The sequence below is a fragment of the Homarus americanus genome, unplaced genomic scaffold, assembly GCF_018991925.1.
Source record: "Homarus americanus isolate GMGI-L3 unplaced genomic scaffold, GMGI_Hamer_2.0 scaffold52806, whole genome shotgun sequence".
NCBI lineage: Eukaryota > Metazoa > Arthropoda > Malacostraca > Decapoda > Nephropidae > Homarus > Homarus americanus.
The window spans coordinates 4,421,257-4,436,414 of record NW_024720773.1 but is presented as its reverse complement, the minus strand read 5'-3'; the positions used below and the strand labels follow the sequence as shown (position 1 = coordinate 4,436,414).

Below are 15,158 nucleotides of genomic sequence, written 5' to 3'. Positions count from 1 at the left end.
GGTTTTTCCGGCGTTGGCGGTTGTCTGCCTCGGTATGCAGTCGGGCTAACTCGAAAATATTGACACCTTTTGTGGTGTTCCTCCGAACGTTACGGTGTGGAGTAATCGTCTCCCAAGTGAGGGGTCCATTTGGCGTTTTTCGGGTTTTTCTTAAGACTATGCTTATTCCTTTATATTACCCTCCAGCGTTACGTTTACTATTCGTTAAGTGACTGTAAAGTAGCTGCTTTGGCAGTCTAATGTCCCCCCCTCTCTCTCTCTCTCTCTCTCTCTCTCTCTGTGGATGAGCAAATGATGAGTGAAAAAAGCGGGGTGGGAGGTTAAGGAAAAGGAACAGATGGCGATAGAGAGAGAGAGAGAGAGACGAAAATATACATAGAACATAAGAATGGAAACTGCATCGGGTCTATTGGCCCATCCTGGGCAGTACCATTTACCACCGCCACCAGTTGTACCCTTGCCTTTGTATTTATTATATATTTTTATTTATAATGTTTCGTTGTATTCACTGATGAGGAAATATAAGTAATATATCACGAGTAATTACATCAGGTTAATCACAGGTGAACTATACGACGAGCAGCACCTCCTGGGCCGGACACGAAGACCAGCACCTCCTGGGCCGGACACGAGACCAGCACCTCCTGGGCCGGACACGAAGACCAGCACCTCCTCGGCCGGACACAGACCAGCACCTCCTGGGCCGGACACGAAGACCAGCACCTGGGCCGGACACGAAGACCAGCACCTCCTGGGCCGGACACGAAGACCAGCACCTCCTGGGCCGGACGAGACCAGCACCTCCTGGGCCGGACACGAGACCAGCACCTCCTGGGCCGGACACGAGACCAGCACCTCCTGGGCCGGACACGAGACCAGCACCTCCTGGGCCGGACACCGAGACCAGCACCTCCTCGGCCGGACACGAAGACCAGCACCTCCTCGGCCGGACACGAGACCAGCACCTCCTGGGCCGGACACGAGACCAGCACCTCCTCGGCCGGACACGAGACAGCACCTCCTGGGCCGGACGAGACCAGCACCTCCTGGGCCGGACACGAGACCAGCACCTCCTGGGCCGGACACAGACCAGCACCTCCTGGGCCGGACACGAAGACCAGCACCTCCTGGGCCGGACACGAAGACCAGCACCTCCTGGGCCGGACACGAAGACCAGCACCTCCTCGGCTGGACACGAAGACCAACCTCCTCGGCCGGACGCAGAGCCAGCACCTCCTGGGCCGGACACGAAGACCAGCACCTCCTCGGCCGGACACGAAGACCGCACCTCCTCGGCCGGACACGAGACCAGCACCTCCTGGGCCGGACACGAAAACCAGCACCTCCTCGGCCGGACACGAGACCAGCACCTCCTGGGCCGGACACGAAGACCAGCACCTCCTGGGCGGACACAAAGACCAGCACCTCCTCGGCCGGACACGAAGACCAGCACCTCCTCGGCGGACACGAGACCAGCACCTCCTCGGCCGGACACGAAGACCAGTACCTCCTCGGCGGACACGAGACCAGCACCTCCTGGGCCGGACACGAACCAGCACCTCCTCGGCCGGACACGAACCAGCACCCTGGGCCGGACACGAAGACCAGCACCTCCTGGGCCGGGCACGAGACCAACTTCTCGGCCGGACACGAACAGCACCTCCTCGGCCGGACACCAAGACCAGCACCTCCTCGGCCGGACGAAGACCAGCACCTCCTCGGCGGACCGAAGACCAGCACCTCCTGGGCCGGACACGAGACCAGCACCTCCTGGGCCGGACACGAAGACCAGCACCTCCTGGGCCGGACACAAGACCAGCACCTCCGGGGCTGGACACAGGACCAGCACCTCCTGGGCCGGACACAAGACCAGCACCTCCTGGGCCGGACACGAAGACCAGCACCTCCTGGGCCGGACACAAGACCAGCACCTCCTGGGCCCAAAGACCAGCACCGGGGCCGGACACAGACCAGCACCTCCTGGACGGACACAAGACCACCCTCCTGGGCGGCACGAAGACCAGCACCTCCTGGGCCGGACACAAAGACCAGCACCTCCTGGGCGGACACAAGACCAGCACCTCTGGGCCGGACACGAAGACCAGTACCTCCGGGGCCGGACACAAAGACCAGCACCTCCTGGCGGACACAAGACCAGCACCTCGTGGCCGGACACAAGACCAGCACCTCCTGGGCCGGACACGAGACCAGCACCTCCTGGGCCGGACACAAGACCAGCACCTCCTCGGCCGGACGAAGACCAGCACCTCCTCGGCCGGACACGAGACCAGCACCTCCTGGGCCGACACGAGACCAGCACCCTGGGCCGGACACGAGACCAGCACCTCCTGGGCCCGGACACGAAGACCAGCACCTCCTGGGCGGACACGAAAACCAGCACCTCCTGGGCGGACACAGCCAGCACCTCCTGGGCCGGACACGAGACCAGCACTTCCTGGGCCGGACACGAAGACCAGCACCTCCTGGGCCGGACACGAAGACCAGCACCTCCTCGGCCGGACACGAAGACCAGCACCTCCTCGGCCGGACACGAAGACCAGCACCTCCTGGGCCGGACACGAGACCAGCACCTCCTCGGCCGGACACGAGACCAGCACCTCCTGGGCCGGACACGGAGACCAGCACCTCCTGGGCCGGACACGAGACCAGCACCTCCTGGGCCGGACACGAGACCAGCACCTCCTGGGCCGGACACCGGACCAGCACCTCCTCGGCCGGACACGAGACCAGCACCTCCTCGGCCGGACACGAGACCAGCACCTCCTGGGCCGGACACGAAGACCAGCACCTCCTCGGCCGGACACGAAGACCAGCACCTCGCTGGGCCCGAAGACCAGCACCTCCTGGGCCGGACACAAAACCAGCACCTCCTCGGCCGGACACGAAGACCAGCACCTCCTGGGCCGGACACGAAGACCAGCACCTCCTGGGCCGGACACAAAGACCAGCACCTCCTCGGCCGGACACGAGACCAGCACCTCCTCGGCCGGACACGAAGACCAGCACCTCCTCGGCCGGACACGAAGACCAGCACCTCCTGGGCCGGACACGAGACCAGCACCTCCTGGGCCGGACACGAGACCAGCACCTCCTCGGCCGGACACGAACACCAGCACCTCCTGGGCCGGACACGAAGACCAGCACCTCCTGGGCCGGACACGAGACCAGCACCTCCTCGGCCGGACACGAGACCAGCACCTCCTCGGCCGGACACGAGACCAGCACCTCCTCGGCCGGACACGAGACCAGCACCTCCTCGGCCGGACACGAGACCAGCACCTCCTGGGCGGACACGAACCAGCACCTCCTGGGCCGGACACGAGACCAGCACCTCCTGGGCCGGACACAAGACCAGCACCTCGGGGCCGGACACGAAGAGCCACCTCCTGGGCCGGACACAAAGACCAGCACCTCCTGGGCCGGACACAGACCAGCACCTCCTGGGCCGGACACAAAGACCAGCACCTCCTGGGCCGGACACAAGACCAGCACCTCCGGGGCCGGACAGGAAGACCAGCACCTCCTGGACCGGACACAAAGACCAGCACCTCGGGCGGACACGAAGACCAGCACCTCCTGGGCCGGACACAAAGACCAGCACCTCCTGGGCCGGACACAAGACCAGCCTCCTGGGCCGGACACGAGACCAGTACCTCCGGGCCGGACACAAAGACCAGCACCTCCTGGGCCGGACACGAAGACCAGTACCCTCCGGGGCCGGACACAAGACCAGCACCTCCTGGCCCGGACACAAGACCAGCACCTCCTGGGCCGGACACAAAGACCAGCACCTCCGGGGCCGGACACGAACCAGCACCTCCTGGGCCGGACACAAAGACCAGCACCTCCGGGCCGGACACGAAGACCAGCACCTCCTGGGCCGGACACGAAGACCAGCACCTCCTGGGCTGGACACAAAGACCAGCACCTCCTGGGCCGGACACGAGGACCAGCACCTCCTGGCCGGACACAAAGACCAGCACCTCCTGGGCCGGACACGAAGACCAGCACCTCCTCGGCGGACACAAAGACCAGCACCTCCTGGGCCGGACACGAAGACCAGCACCTCCTCGGCCGGACACAAAGACCAGCACCTCCTGGGCCGGACACAAAGACCAGCACCTCCTCGGCGGACACGAAGACCAGCACCTCCTGGGCCGGACACCAAGACCAGCACCTCCTCGGCCGGACACAAAGACCAGCACCTCCTGGGCCGGACACAAAGACCAGCACCTCCTGGGCCGGACACAAGACCAGCACCTCCTCGGCCGGACACAAAGACCAGCACCTCCTCGGCCGGAACACAAAGACCAGCACCTCCTCCTGGGCCGGACACAGACCAGCACCTCCTGGAGGACGAAGACCAGCACTCCGGGGCCGGACACGAGACCAGCACCTCCTGGGCCGGGCACGAACCAGCACCTCCTGGGCCGGACACGAGACCAGCACCTCCTGGGGCAGACGGACCAGCACCTCCTGGGCCGGACACGAAGACCAGCACCTCCTGGGCAGGCTGGTGACCCCTGAGGTGACTCGTTGTATTATAAGGCAGGAAGGGACGTGTTTCATCCAGCTTCGTCACGGCCCTCACGAACCTGCTGACGGACTGCCGACACTCTTAACATTAGTCGAGTTTATCGTACAAGTTGAACCGTTGACGACTTTGGGAGAGCTGTAAGTTTACTGCGGCACTTGGCACACCCTCCATAAAGGTCAGATTTACAAGACTTAACACTCGTGAGGATGACTTAATTTTTTTTTTCTCAAAGTGTCAGGAAGTTTGACCTCCGACCCTTGTCAACCTGTGAGTGACCTTTGGCAGCTCTTGTGTGTGTGTGTATGTGAGAGAGAGAGAGAGAGAGAGAGAGAGAGAGAGAGAGAGAGAGAGAGAGAGAGAGCAGACTCCACCAGTGTGTCATGTACAGGTAAAAACCAAAAGATGTTTAGCCTCATTACCAACCATGTCACACCTGTCTCATTAATTGATCGTCTCTTTATACAAGTTTATCCTGTCTGACAATCAACATTTAGTGTGTGTGTGTGTGTGTGTGTGTGTGTGTGTGTGTGTGTGTGTGTGTGTGTGTGTGTGTTTTATCAGAATGTTAATGATATATATTATGTATCTTAGGTAGTTACATAATTATTGAATATAGTTCATCCTCGTCTGGAATAAGTTCAAACTAAAGTGGAAAATATGTGTATAGTTCTTCATCTGAAAGTATTTAATCACTGTATGCAAATGAAGCGGAACATTGGCTTCATGTTATGTCATTTACTTATCATGGTTGAGCAGTTCTTGTTCGTTACAGTTCTCGTTAATTCGCTCTTTATTTATGAGTTGAAGATTTTTATAACCAAGATATTGTCTGTCACTCGTTTATTTATTCCCATTATATTAATTCACTGATTTAATTAGTTATCTTATCACTTAATTGGCTGGTTGTGAACTGTTATCTGAGAATGAACGATGAACCGCAGGTGAGTTGTCATTAATTATTGCTTTGGAGTCGCATCCCAGGTATATAGGACGTCCAAGAAAAATGCATCTGCCTCACTCCCTGCTCCCTGCTTCCCTCCCTGCCTGCTTCCTCCCTCCCTGCTCCCTCCCTCCCTCCCTCCCTCCCTCCAACTCACTGTCTCAGGGAGGAGGAGGGAGGAACATTCTTCTGAGACCCCTTATATATTTTCCAGACCATTTAACAATACAAAAGACCATAAACCTTGCAGACGAGGAAGTAACACTATCATCTTAGTGTTGGGTAACGCTTAATGAGTTCATCTTGGCCGATAATTTACTTAATAATGATAAACAGTGTTGTCCTTTACGTGAATATATCTCCAGTTACTCTTTAATACTCCTTAGTGAATTAGTGAAGTATATCTCTAGTATTGTTTGTCTTAGATATAACTTTAATATACTTTTTGTTAAACATTTGTTGATATATTCTCACTTAATGACAAACGGTGTGTTCTTTACCTCTTGGGTGTGTCAACTGTCGGGAGGAAAACAATTGAGAAAAAAAAATCGTGTTCAGGATTTCATATATAAATCGATTACTTTCTGCTGTGTGGGGTAACTATTTCAGTGACGGGGTTTTGTATTATTATATTTTATTCCATATTGACAATGAAGAGTGTACAAAATAAAACAGTATTTTATTATATGTCATTATTGAACAGCCAGAGTGGAGGCGTCAGAACCTGATAAACAAGACTAATACATCATAATGAACAACGGATGCGTCCGAATGTGAAGGCAATAAACAAATTTTACACTCGAGGAAAACCTGTTGAGAATAGTTTAACAGTGTGTGATGCAAACTATTACCCTTCCAAAAAAACGATCTTATTTATTTAATTAACGATCTAATTACTTAAACACTGCAGTAAATGGAATTATATTTTGCTATTGTCACACAGAAAAAGTTATCACATAGTCGACTTGTTTCAGTGAACAATTTAACGCGTGTGGAAAACCCTGGAACCCGTGAGCGTGTTTACTCGTCTCAGTGGATGACAACGAGTCGACACGATTATGTTGACAGTGGCCATCTTATCAGGTCCATACAGTGGCCATTTCATTAGGTTTATACAGTGGCCATCTCATCAGGTTCATACATTGGCCATTTCATCAGGTTCATACATTGGCCATTTCATCAGGTCCATACAGTGGCCATCTCATCAGGTCCATACATTGGCCATTTCATCAGTTCCATACATTGGCCATTTCATCAGGTCCATACAGTGGCCATCTCATCAGGTCCATACAGTGGCCATCTCATCAGGTCCATACAGTGGCCATCTCATCAGGTCCATACAGTGGCCATCTCATCAGGTCCATACATTGGCCATTTCATCAGGTTCATCTCGATAATAAAACCTTATGGCCAGGATGTGTACGACTGTTAGAGTGGAGTTGGGTGATATGGCCATGTTCTTGTTTTAACACTGGTGAAAATAGTTTGTGTTGTATTGGTATGTGGTATGGTGTGATGTGGTGGTGGTGTGGGTGTGTGTGGTATGGTGTACGGCCTGGTGTGGTATTTGTAGTGGTTAGTGGTGTGATATGGTGTGGTATAGTGTAAGGTCGTGGTGTGTTGTGATATAGTGTAAGGTCATGGTGTGTTGTGATATAGTGTAAGGTCATGGTGTGTTGTGATTTAGTGTAAGGTTGTGGTATAGTGTAAGGTCATGGTGTGTTGTGTTATAGTGTAAGGTCATGGTGTGTTGTGATTTAGTGTAAGGTTGTGGTATAGTGTAAGGTCGTGGTGTGTAGTGATATAGTGTAAGGTCGTATGGTGTGGTATAGTGTAAGGTCGTGGTGTGTTGTGATATAGTGTAAGGTCGTGGTGTGTTGTGATATAGTGTAAGGTCGTGGTGGTTGTGGTGTGGTATACCAAAATGTTGAAAATCTCATGAAAAGAAAAGCGTGTTGCAGAAATTGGTTTCCTGTATAAAAAGATTTAATTTGTCGGTAATCCAGAACAATTTACTTAAATCATAATATACACGATTTAATTATATACTTAATTACTTAACTACTTACTTACCTACTACTAACATACTAACTTACTTACTTACTACTATAACGTACTAACATACTTTCTTACTTATATACACATTAATTCAGTCCTTATCAGTTATTCAATTCCCGGAAACATTACGATAAATAAACATAATGAACATTTCATTAAACATTTTGCTTATTGTTAACAAGAGGCTCGGAGTTAACATAGTCGCCCACAGTTATAATGGTACAGTATAGTGGTCTTTACGAACATATGGCCAATAATATGTTTTTTGAGTAATATTTGGCCAACAATATGTTTTTGAGTAATATTTGGCCAACAATATGTTTTTGAGTAATATTTGGCCAACAATATGTTTTTTGAGTAATATTTGGCCAATAATATTTTTTTAGGGTAATATTTGACCAGTAATACATTTTTTTTCGGTAATATTTCTACTAGAGATTTGTGGTGAAACAGAAATAGGTGTCAAGAAGGTTCGACTTTGATTCCGACGCTGCCACATGTTCGGTAAGGCCAGGACGGTGGAGCTGTATACCTGTGATGTTTACCTGTGATGTTTACCGCTGGTGTTTAATGATAGGTAGAGATCCAGGTATGACACACGGCTGATATGATATGTAACCCAAAACACACACACACACACACACACACACACACACACACACACACACGATGTCGCCTGATAAACTACAATTTAGTTTTTATGTGTGTTAAGAGTCAATCTGATGAATTTTAATGTTCTGGTAACTTGACTCCCCGCAGGTGATATACATGTGTGTGTGTCTTTATTTAGTTTATGTTGAGTTATGTTGGTGTTAGTTTGTACGTTTATTTTATTGACTACTACTACTACTACTACTACTACTACTACTACTACTACTACTACTACTACTACTACTACTACTACTACTACTACTACTATGGTTATTACTATTTCTATTATAATTATTATCATCATCATCATCGTTTTTGTGGTTAATAAAATTTGGGTTCACTGCAATAGTCTCTCCCAACTTTCAGTAATCTATCATAAATAAAGGGGTGTCGCCCAGCATACCTCGCCTGCTAGTGTCGTCACAGTTTCTCGGCAAAAATCACATTCCATCATGATTTACTTTGATCTTTATCAGGCACTCGCTGTTGTTGTCTGGAGCTTGTGACTAAGAGTAGTACAGTCTCTCGTTCATGGGTATAGCCTAACGAGGGTATTTTAGTATGTGTCATTATATTAACATTTAAACACCCACCTAACACAGCACCACCACCTCATACACACACCTAACACAGCACCACCACCTCATACACCCACCTAACACAGCACCACCACCTCATACACCCACCTAACACAGCACCACCACCTCATACACACACCCAACACAGCACCACCACCATACACACACCCCACCAGCACCACCACCATACACCCACCTAACACAGCACCACCACCATACACCCACCTAACACAGCACCACCACCTCATACACACACCTAACACAGCACCACCACCTCATACACCCACCCACACAGCACCACCACCTCATACACACACACCCAACACATCACCACCCACCATACACCCACCAACACAGCACCACCACCTCACACACCCACCCCACAGCACCACCACCCCATACACACACCCAACACAGCACCACCACCACACACACCCAACACAGCACCACCACCTCACACCCACCTAACACAGCACCACCCTCATACACACACCTAACACAGCACCACCACCTCATACACACACCCTAACGCTACTCATACACCTAACACAGCACCACCACCTCATACACACACCTAACACACACCACCTCCTTACACACACCTAACACAGCACCACCACCCCTCATACACACACCTAACACATCACCACCACCTCATACACACCTAACAGCACCACCACCTCACACCCACCTAACACAGCACACCACCTCATACCCCTACACAGCACCACCACCTCATACACCTAACCCAGCACCACCACCTCCTCATACACCCTAACACAGCACCACCACCTCCATACACACACCTAACACAGCACCACCACCTCATACACACCTAACACAGCACCCCACCTCACTACTACACCCCACCTCACACAGCACCACACCTCATACACACCTAACACAGCACCACCACCTCATACACACACACCTAACACACCACCACCTCCTACACCTCAACACACACCTCCAGCACCACCACCTCACACACACCTAACACAGCACCACCCCACCCTCCAACACCTACACAGCACCACCTCATACACACCTAACCAGCACACCACCTCATACACACACACCTAACACAGCACCACCACCTCACACACACCTAACACAGCACCACACCTCCCTAACATCACCACCACACACATACACACCTAACACAGCACCACCACCTCATACACCACCTAACACAGCACCACCTCATACACACACCCCAGCACCACCTCATACACACCCACCACTACCACCTCATACACACACACCTAACACAGCACCACCACCTCCTACACACACCAACCCAACACCCACCACCACCATACACCTAACACAGCACCACCTCATACACCCTCATACCTCTTACATAGCTACCACCTCTACACACATCCCTCTGTTGTCTTCCCTCATTTCTTCTTAGATCCTTCACCGCCTCCATCCAGCAGTGTACCCTAAGTGTGCGCCACGCCACGCCACGCCACGCCACGCCACGCCACGCCATGGAGAAGGAAATTCACCTGACGTACATTATTAAGATGAGCGCTTGAGTGTAGATGTGTGTGTGTGTGTGTGTGTTGACAGAGGGAGGGTGGTGGTTGTTATCACTGTTAGTTCACCGTGACCCCGCCACCTGGGACTCGTTTGTTCCTCTTGTCTTGGTGGTTTGGTGAGACAACAGCATATGATTGTTTTATCCGCAACTTTGAAATGGGATAGCGAACTTCTGTTGTTTGTAGATGCTTACCATAATGTTTTTTTGTTAGGCTGTGTTGGCAGGTCTACGGTTGTCTGGCTAAGTTTTGGTGACCATAGGTTTGTTGGTAGGTTTTCGGTTGGCAGGTCTTCAAGATGTCATCGTAGATATAAAGTTTCAAATGATGCTGCCAGGAATTGTTGTCTTTGAGGTGATTAGGTGTTGAAGTGAGGAATGGTAGCTAATTAAAGTTGAGTCACAGTAGTGTAGTGAGAAATAATTTAGGGTCGCTCTTATGTATATATTTACAGTTTTGTAGACAATATGACAATGGACGAAGGATTTTGACAACCCTACCGAGACAGCAGGAGTGACAGTGTTCATTTTGAAATTCATCGACCCTCTCCGTGAAGATACTTGAGTGTGTGTGTGTAAGGGAAAATTTATTCAGGTGTGTAATGTACCTGTAATTACCTGTTATTGTAACGTGGTATTGTTGTCACGTTTACAATAATGTGTTACGAGATATGAACCAGTAAGAGTCGCATTTTCCGGTTTAATTGTCAAACATAATGATTTAATGTTTCTCGTCCGGTTAACCTAGACTCGTAAAAAATATGATCAAAAAATTCAGTTGTTCTCTGATTCACCAACCTATTTCGTGCTAGGTTTGGTTAGGTTAGGTTAGGTTAGGTTAGGTTAGGTTAGGTTAGGTTAGGTTAGGTTAAGCCTGTATTACCTCTGGGGGTCGTGGTCTATCACCCTATAATTACGGGTTAAATACGCTAGTTGTTCTTCACTTGGTGGTGTAGGTTGCCGACCCATACAATGTCACTAGATAAACCTTTGGCTATTTCCATAAATTTGGTGTAATTATGAAATATTTTGAAATTTGTTGATTACCTTCACATTACAAATATGTTAAAAGAGTTGCATCTTAAATCAGAGTTATGGACGCTGATGTAAGAAGAGACACAACATCACCCTCAAGGATATTGATGTTGATATTTATTGATCCATTTTTAATTGTGTTTTTATTTACATTCAAGTTTCAATATATTTCGCAAATTTAATACAACCACCAACTGACTTAGAGATAAAAATATGCGCAAAAATTCTCCTTCCTCCTGTGTGTGTGTGTGGCTTCTGACACTGGGTGAGGGAGGGGAGGGTACATAGTGTCATACAGAGTGACACAGTGTACACAGGTGTCATGCGTCAGACACCTAGATGCCGCATTTTTGCTTCTTAGTTCCGCCACATCGAGGTAAGACATGGCTTGACATCTCCGGCAGGCAGGGAGGGCAGGCAGGGCAGGGCAGGGCAGGGTAGGGTAGGGCAGGGCAGGCAGGGCAGGGCAGGGCAGGGCAGAGCAGGGCAGGGCAGGGCAGGGCAGGGCAGGAAGTACCAGTTGTAGTAAATGGTTCAACCGATTGTGTGGGCTGACGAAGTATTAGCGGCGTTAATAACCTGATACCGGTGTTGTTGACAGTTGTGGAGAATGATTGTGACGTGTTTGGAGTGTTTTGCTGTGTTCTGTGGTGGAAGGTCAGTGTCTTTCATTCACTTTGTCTCATTCTTTGTCTCTCACTTTCTTTGTCTTATTCTGTCTCTCATTCCCTTTGTCTCTCACTTTTCTTGTCTCAGTCTTTGTCTTATTCGGTCTCACCTTTTTTGTCTCATTCTGTCTCGCTTTTCTTGTCTCATTCTTTGTCTCTCACTTTCTTAGTCTTATTCTGTCTCTCATTCCCTTTGTCTCTCACTTTCCCTGTCTCTTATTCTATTTATCTCCTTCTCTTCGTCTCTCACTTTTCTTGTCTTATTATCTCTCTCATCCTCTGTGTCTCATTTTCCTCGTCTCATTCTTTCTCTCAGTGTCCTTATCTCATTCTCTTTGTCGTTTCTCCCCGTTATCCTAAATCCTCATTGTTTCCCCTATCGTGCATTCTCGCTGTCTCATTCTCCCTACCCTCTCGGTCTCTTTATCTTCCGTCTTCACTGTCTATCCCTCCCTCTAGTGTCGTCAACCTCATCACCTTTCACCCTCACCTTTCACCCTCACCCTTCACCCTCACCTTTCACCCTCACCTTTCACCCTCACCTTTCACCCTCACCTTTCACCTTCACCTTTCAATTCCCCACCTTTCACCCTCACCTTTCACCCTCACCTCTCACCCCTCACCTTTCATCCTCACCTTTCACCCCCACCTTTCACCCTCACCTTCCACCCCCACCTTTCACCCCACCTTTCAATCTTCACCTTTCTTCCTCAACCTTTCACCCCTCACCTTTCACTCCCCTCACCTTTCAATCTCACCTTTCACCCCCCACCTTTCACCCACCACCTTTCACCCTCACCCTTCACCTCACCTTCAATTCCTCACCTCTCACCTCTTCACCTCTCACCTTTCACCCTCACCTTTCACCCCTCACCTTTCAATTCTCACCTTTCACCTCACCTTTCACCCTCACCTTTCACCCTCACCTTTCACCCTCACCTTCACCCTCACCTTTCACCCTCACCTTTCACCCTCACCTTCACCCTCACCTTCACCCTCACCTTCACCCTCACCTTCACCCTCCCTCACTCTCTTGTCTCCCTTCCTGTTTTGGTTCCTTGATTTTTTTGACAGTCTAGTGATGTTACATATAATAAAAAGTAAATACGGCGAAATTTCACTGGTCAGGATTACGTGTTTGACATTTGAGTAGATTAATTTTCTTACTTTTATAGAATTTGTTGTTATGTATTGTGTTAAAATTAAACATTTGCTAATGATCATAGTTAACTAGAGAATTATTACGTCATAGGATATTTTTTTGGTCAGTGATGTACCCCGACACATAGTTTATAGTCGTGGTTTATTTGTAACATTACGTGTGGTGTTGGTGGATGAATACAACATTAAACTAGGCGTCATGTTATTTGCCAGTCACGTGTTGACCTCTGGTGGGTTTTATGATAATTAAATTTACTTAACTGACATTTAATAGTATTTGTTACCATTATGAAGAATGAAGTGCACTGAAATTAAACTTCAGTTGATTACAGATGATGATTTAATGTTATGTTTTTTACACGACACAAATGATAAATTATGTGATGCCATTTCTGATTTATTTCCTCTTTAGCAATTTTTTTTTAACTCAAATTTCTTAAAGGTGAAAGTCTCTTACATAACAACGATATTAATTCAACCTTCTATTAAATCTCATCTACGGGGATTAAATCTGTTTGTTTCTCAAGGCGACCCCGGACATACTGGATGATGACGTCATATGCGTTGTAAGATCTGTCGAGTGTAAAATTCAATACTTGGACCTGTGGCGGCCATGGCGGTGTGATGTTTAGATTATGAAACCTGATTTAGATGATGTATTATAATGTTAAGTCAGTCAGGGGTTCAGAAATATGTCAGCAGTGTTAAGTCAATCAGGGGTTCAGAAAAATGTCAGCAGGGTTAAGTCAGTCAGGGGTTCAGTGGTTCAGAAATATGTCTACAGGGTTTTAGGTCAGTCAGGGATTCGGGGGTTCAGAAATATGTCTACAGGGTTAAGTTAGTCAGGGTTCAGGGGTTCGGTAGTGAGTTTCATGGGTGTCAACTTAGGATTTAGATGAGGCAATTTTAGAATTACTGAGTGCTTAAGCGTATGTATATATCTTGAATGAACAAGAATAGAAATGTTTATTATATAAATTTAACTGCGACAATAGACTGCCTCACCGTTTCTTAAGTCAGTTCATAGTTTATGCATCCATGATTAGTGATTGTGTAGGTGAGGTGATTAGTATGTGAGGTGATTAGTATGTGAGGTGATTAGTATGTGAGGTGATTAGTATGGAAGGTGATTAGTGTGATATTTACAACAAGACGGATTACCTCACAAACAATACCTGAGACAGATTACCTCACAAACAACACCTGAGACAGATTACCTCACAAACAATACCTGAGACAGATTACCTCACAAACAACACCTGAGACAGATTACCTCACAAGCAACACCTGAGACAGATTACCTCACAAACAACACCTGAGACAGATTACCTCACAAACAACACCTGAGACAGATTACCTCACAAACAACACCTGAGACAGATCACCTCACAAACAACACCTGAGACAGATTACCTCACAAACAACACCTGAGACAGATTACCTCACAAACAAAACCTGAGACAGATTACCTCACAAACAATACCTGAGACAGATTACCTCACAAACAACACCTGAGACAGATTATCTCACAAACAACACCCGAGACAGATTACCTCACAAACAACACCTGAGACAGATTACCTCACAAACAACACCTGAGACAGATTACCCACAAACAACACTCTGAGACAGATTACCTTACAAACAACACCTGAGACAGATTACCTCACAAACAACACCTGAGACAGATTAATTTCACAAACAATACCTGAGACAGATTACTCCCCACAAACAACACCTTGAGACAGATTACTCCCACAAACAAAAACCTGAGATAGATTAATTCTCACAAACAATACCTGAGACAGATTACTCCACAAACAACACCTGAGACAGATTATCTCACAAACAACACTCTGGAGACAGATTACTTACAAACAACACTCTGAGACAGATTACCTCACAAACAACACCTGAGACAGATTACCTCACAAACAAAACCTGAGACAGATTACCTCACAAA

General features: G+C 48.8%; 1 protein-coding gene across 1 annotated transcript in view; it reads left to right on the top strand.

Moving 5' to 3' along the window:
* Positions 1-15,158, top strand: part of LOC121861125 (collagen alpha-1(I) chain-like) — a 58,659-nt gene that overhangs the window by 2,721 nt on the left and 40,780 nt on the right. The window contains exon 3 of the mRNA XM_042358689.1: positions 564-4,695. Coding sequence (XP_042214623.1) covers positions 564-4,695 — 4,132 coding nt within the window. The remainder of the gene's footprint in view (positions 1-563; positions 4,696-15,158) is intronic.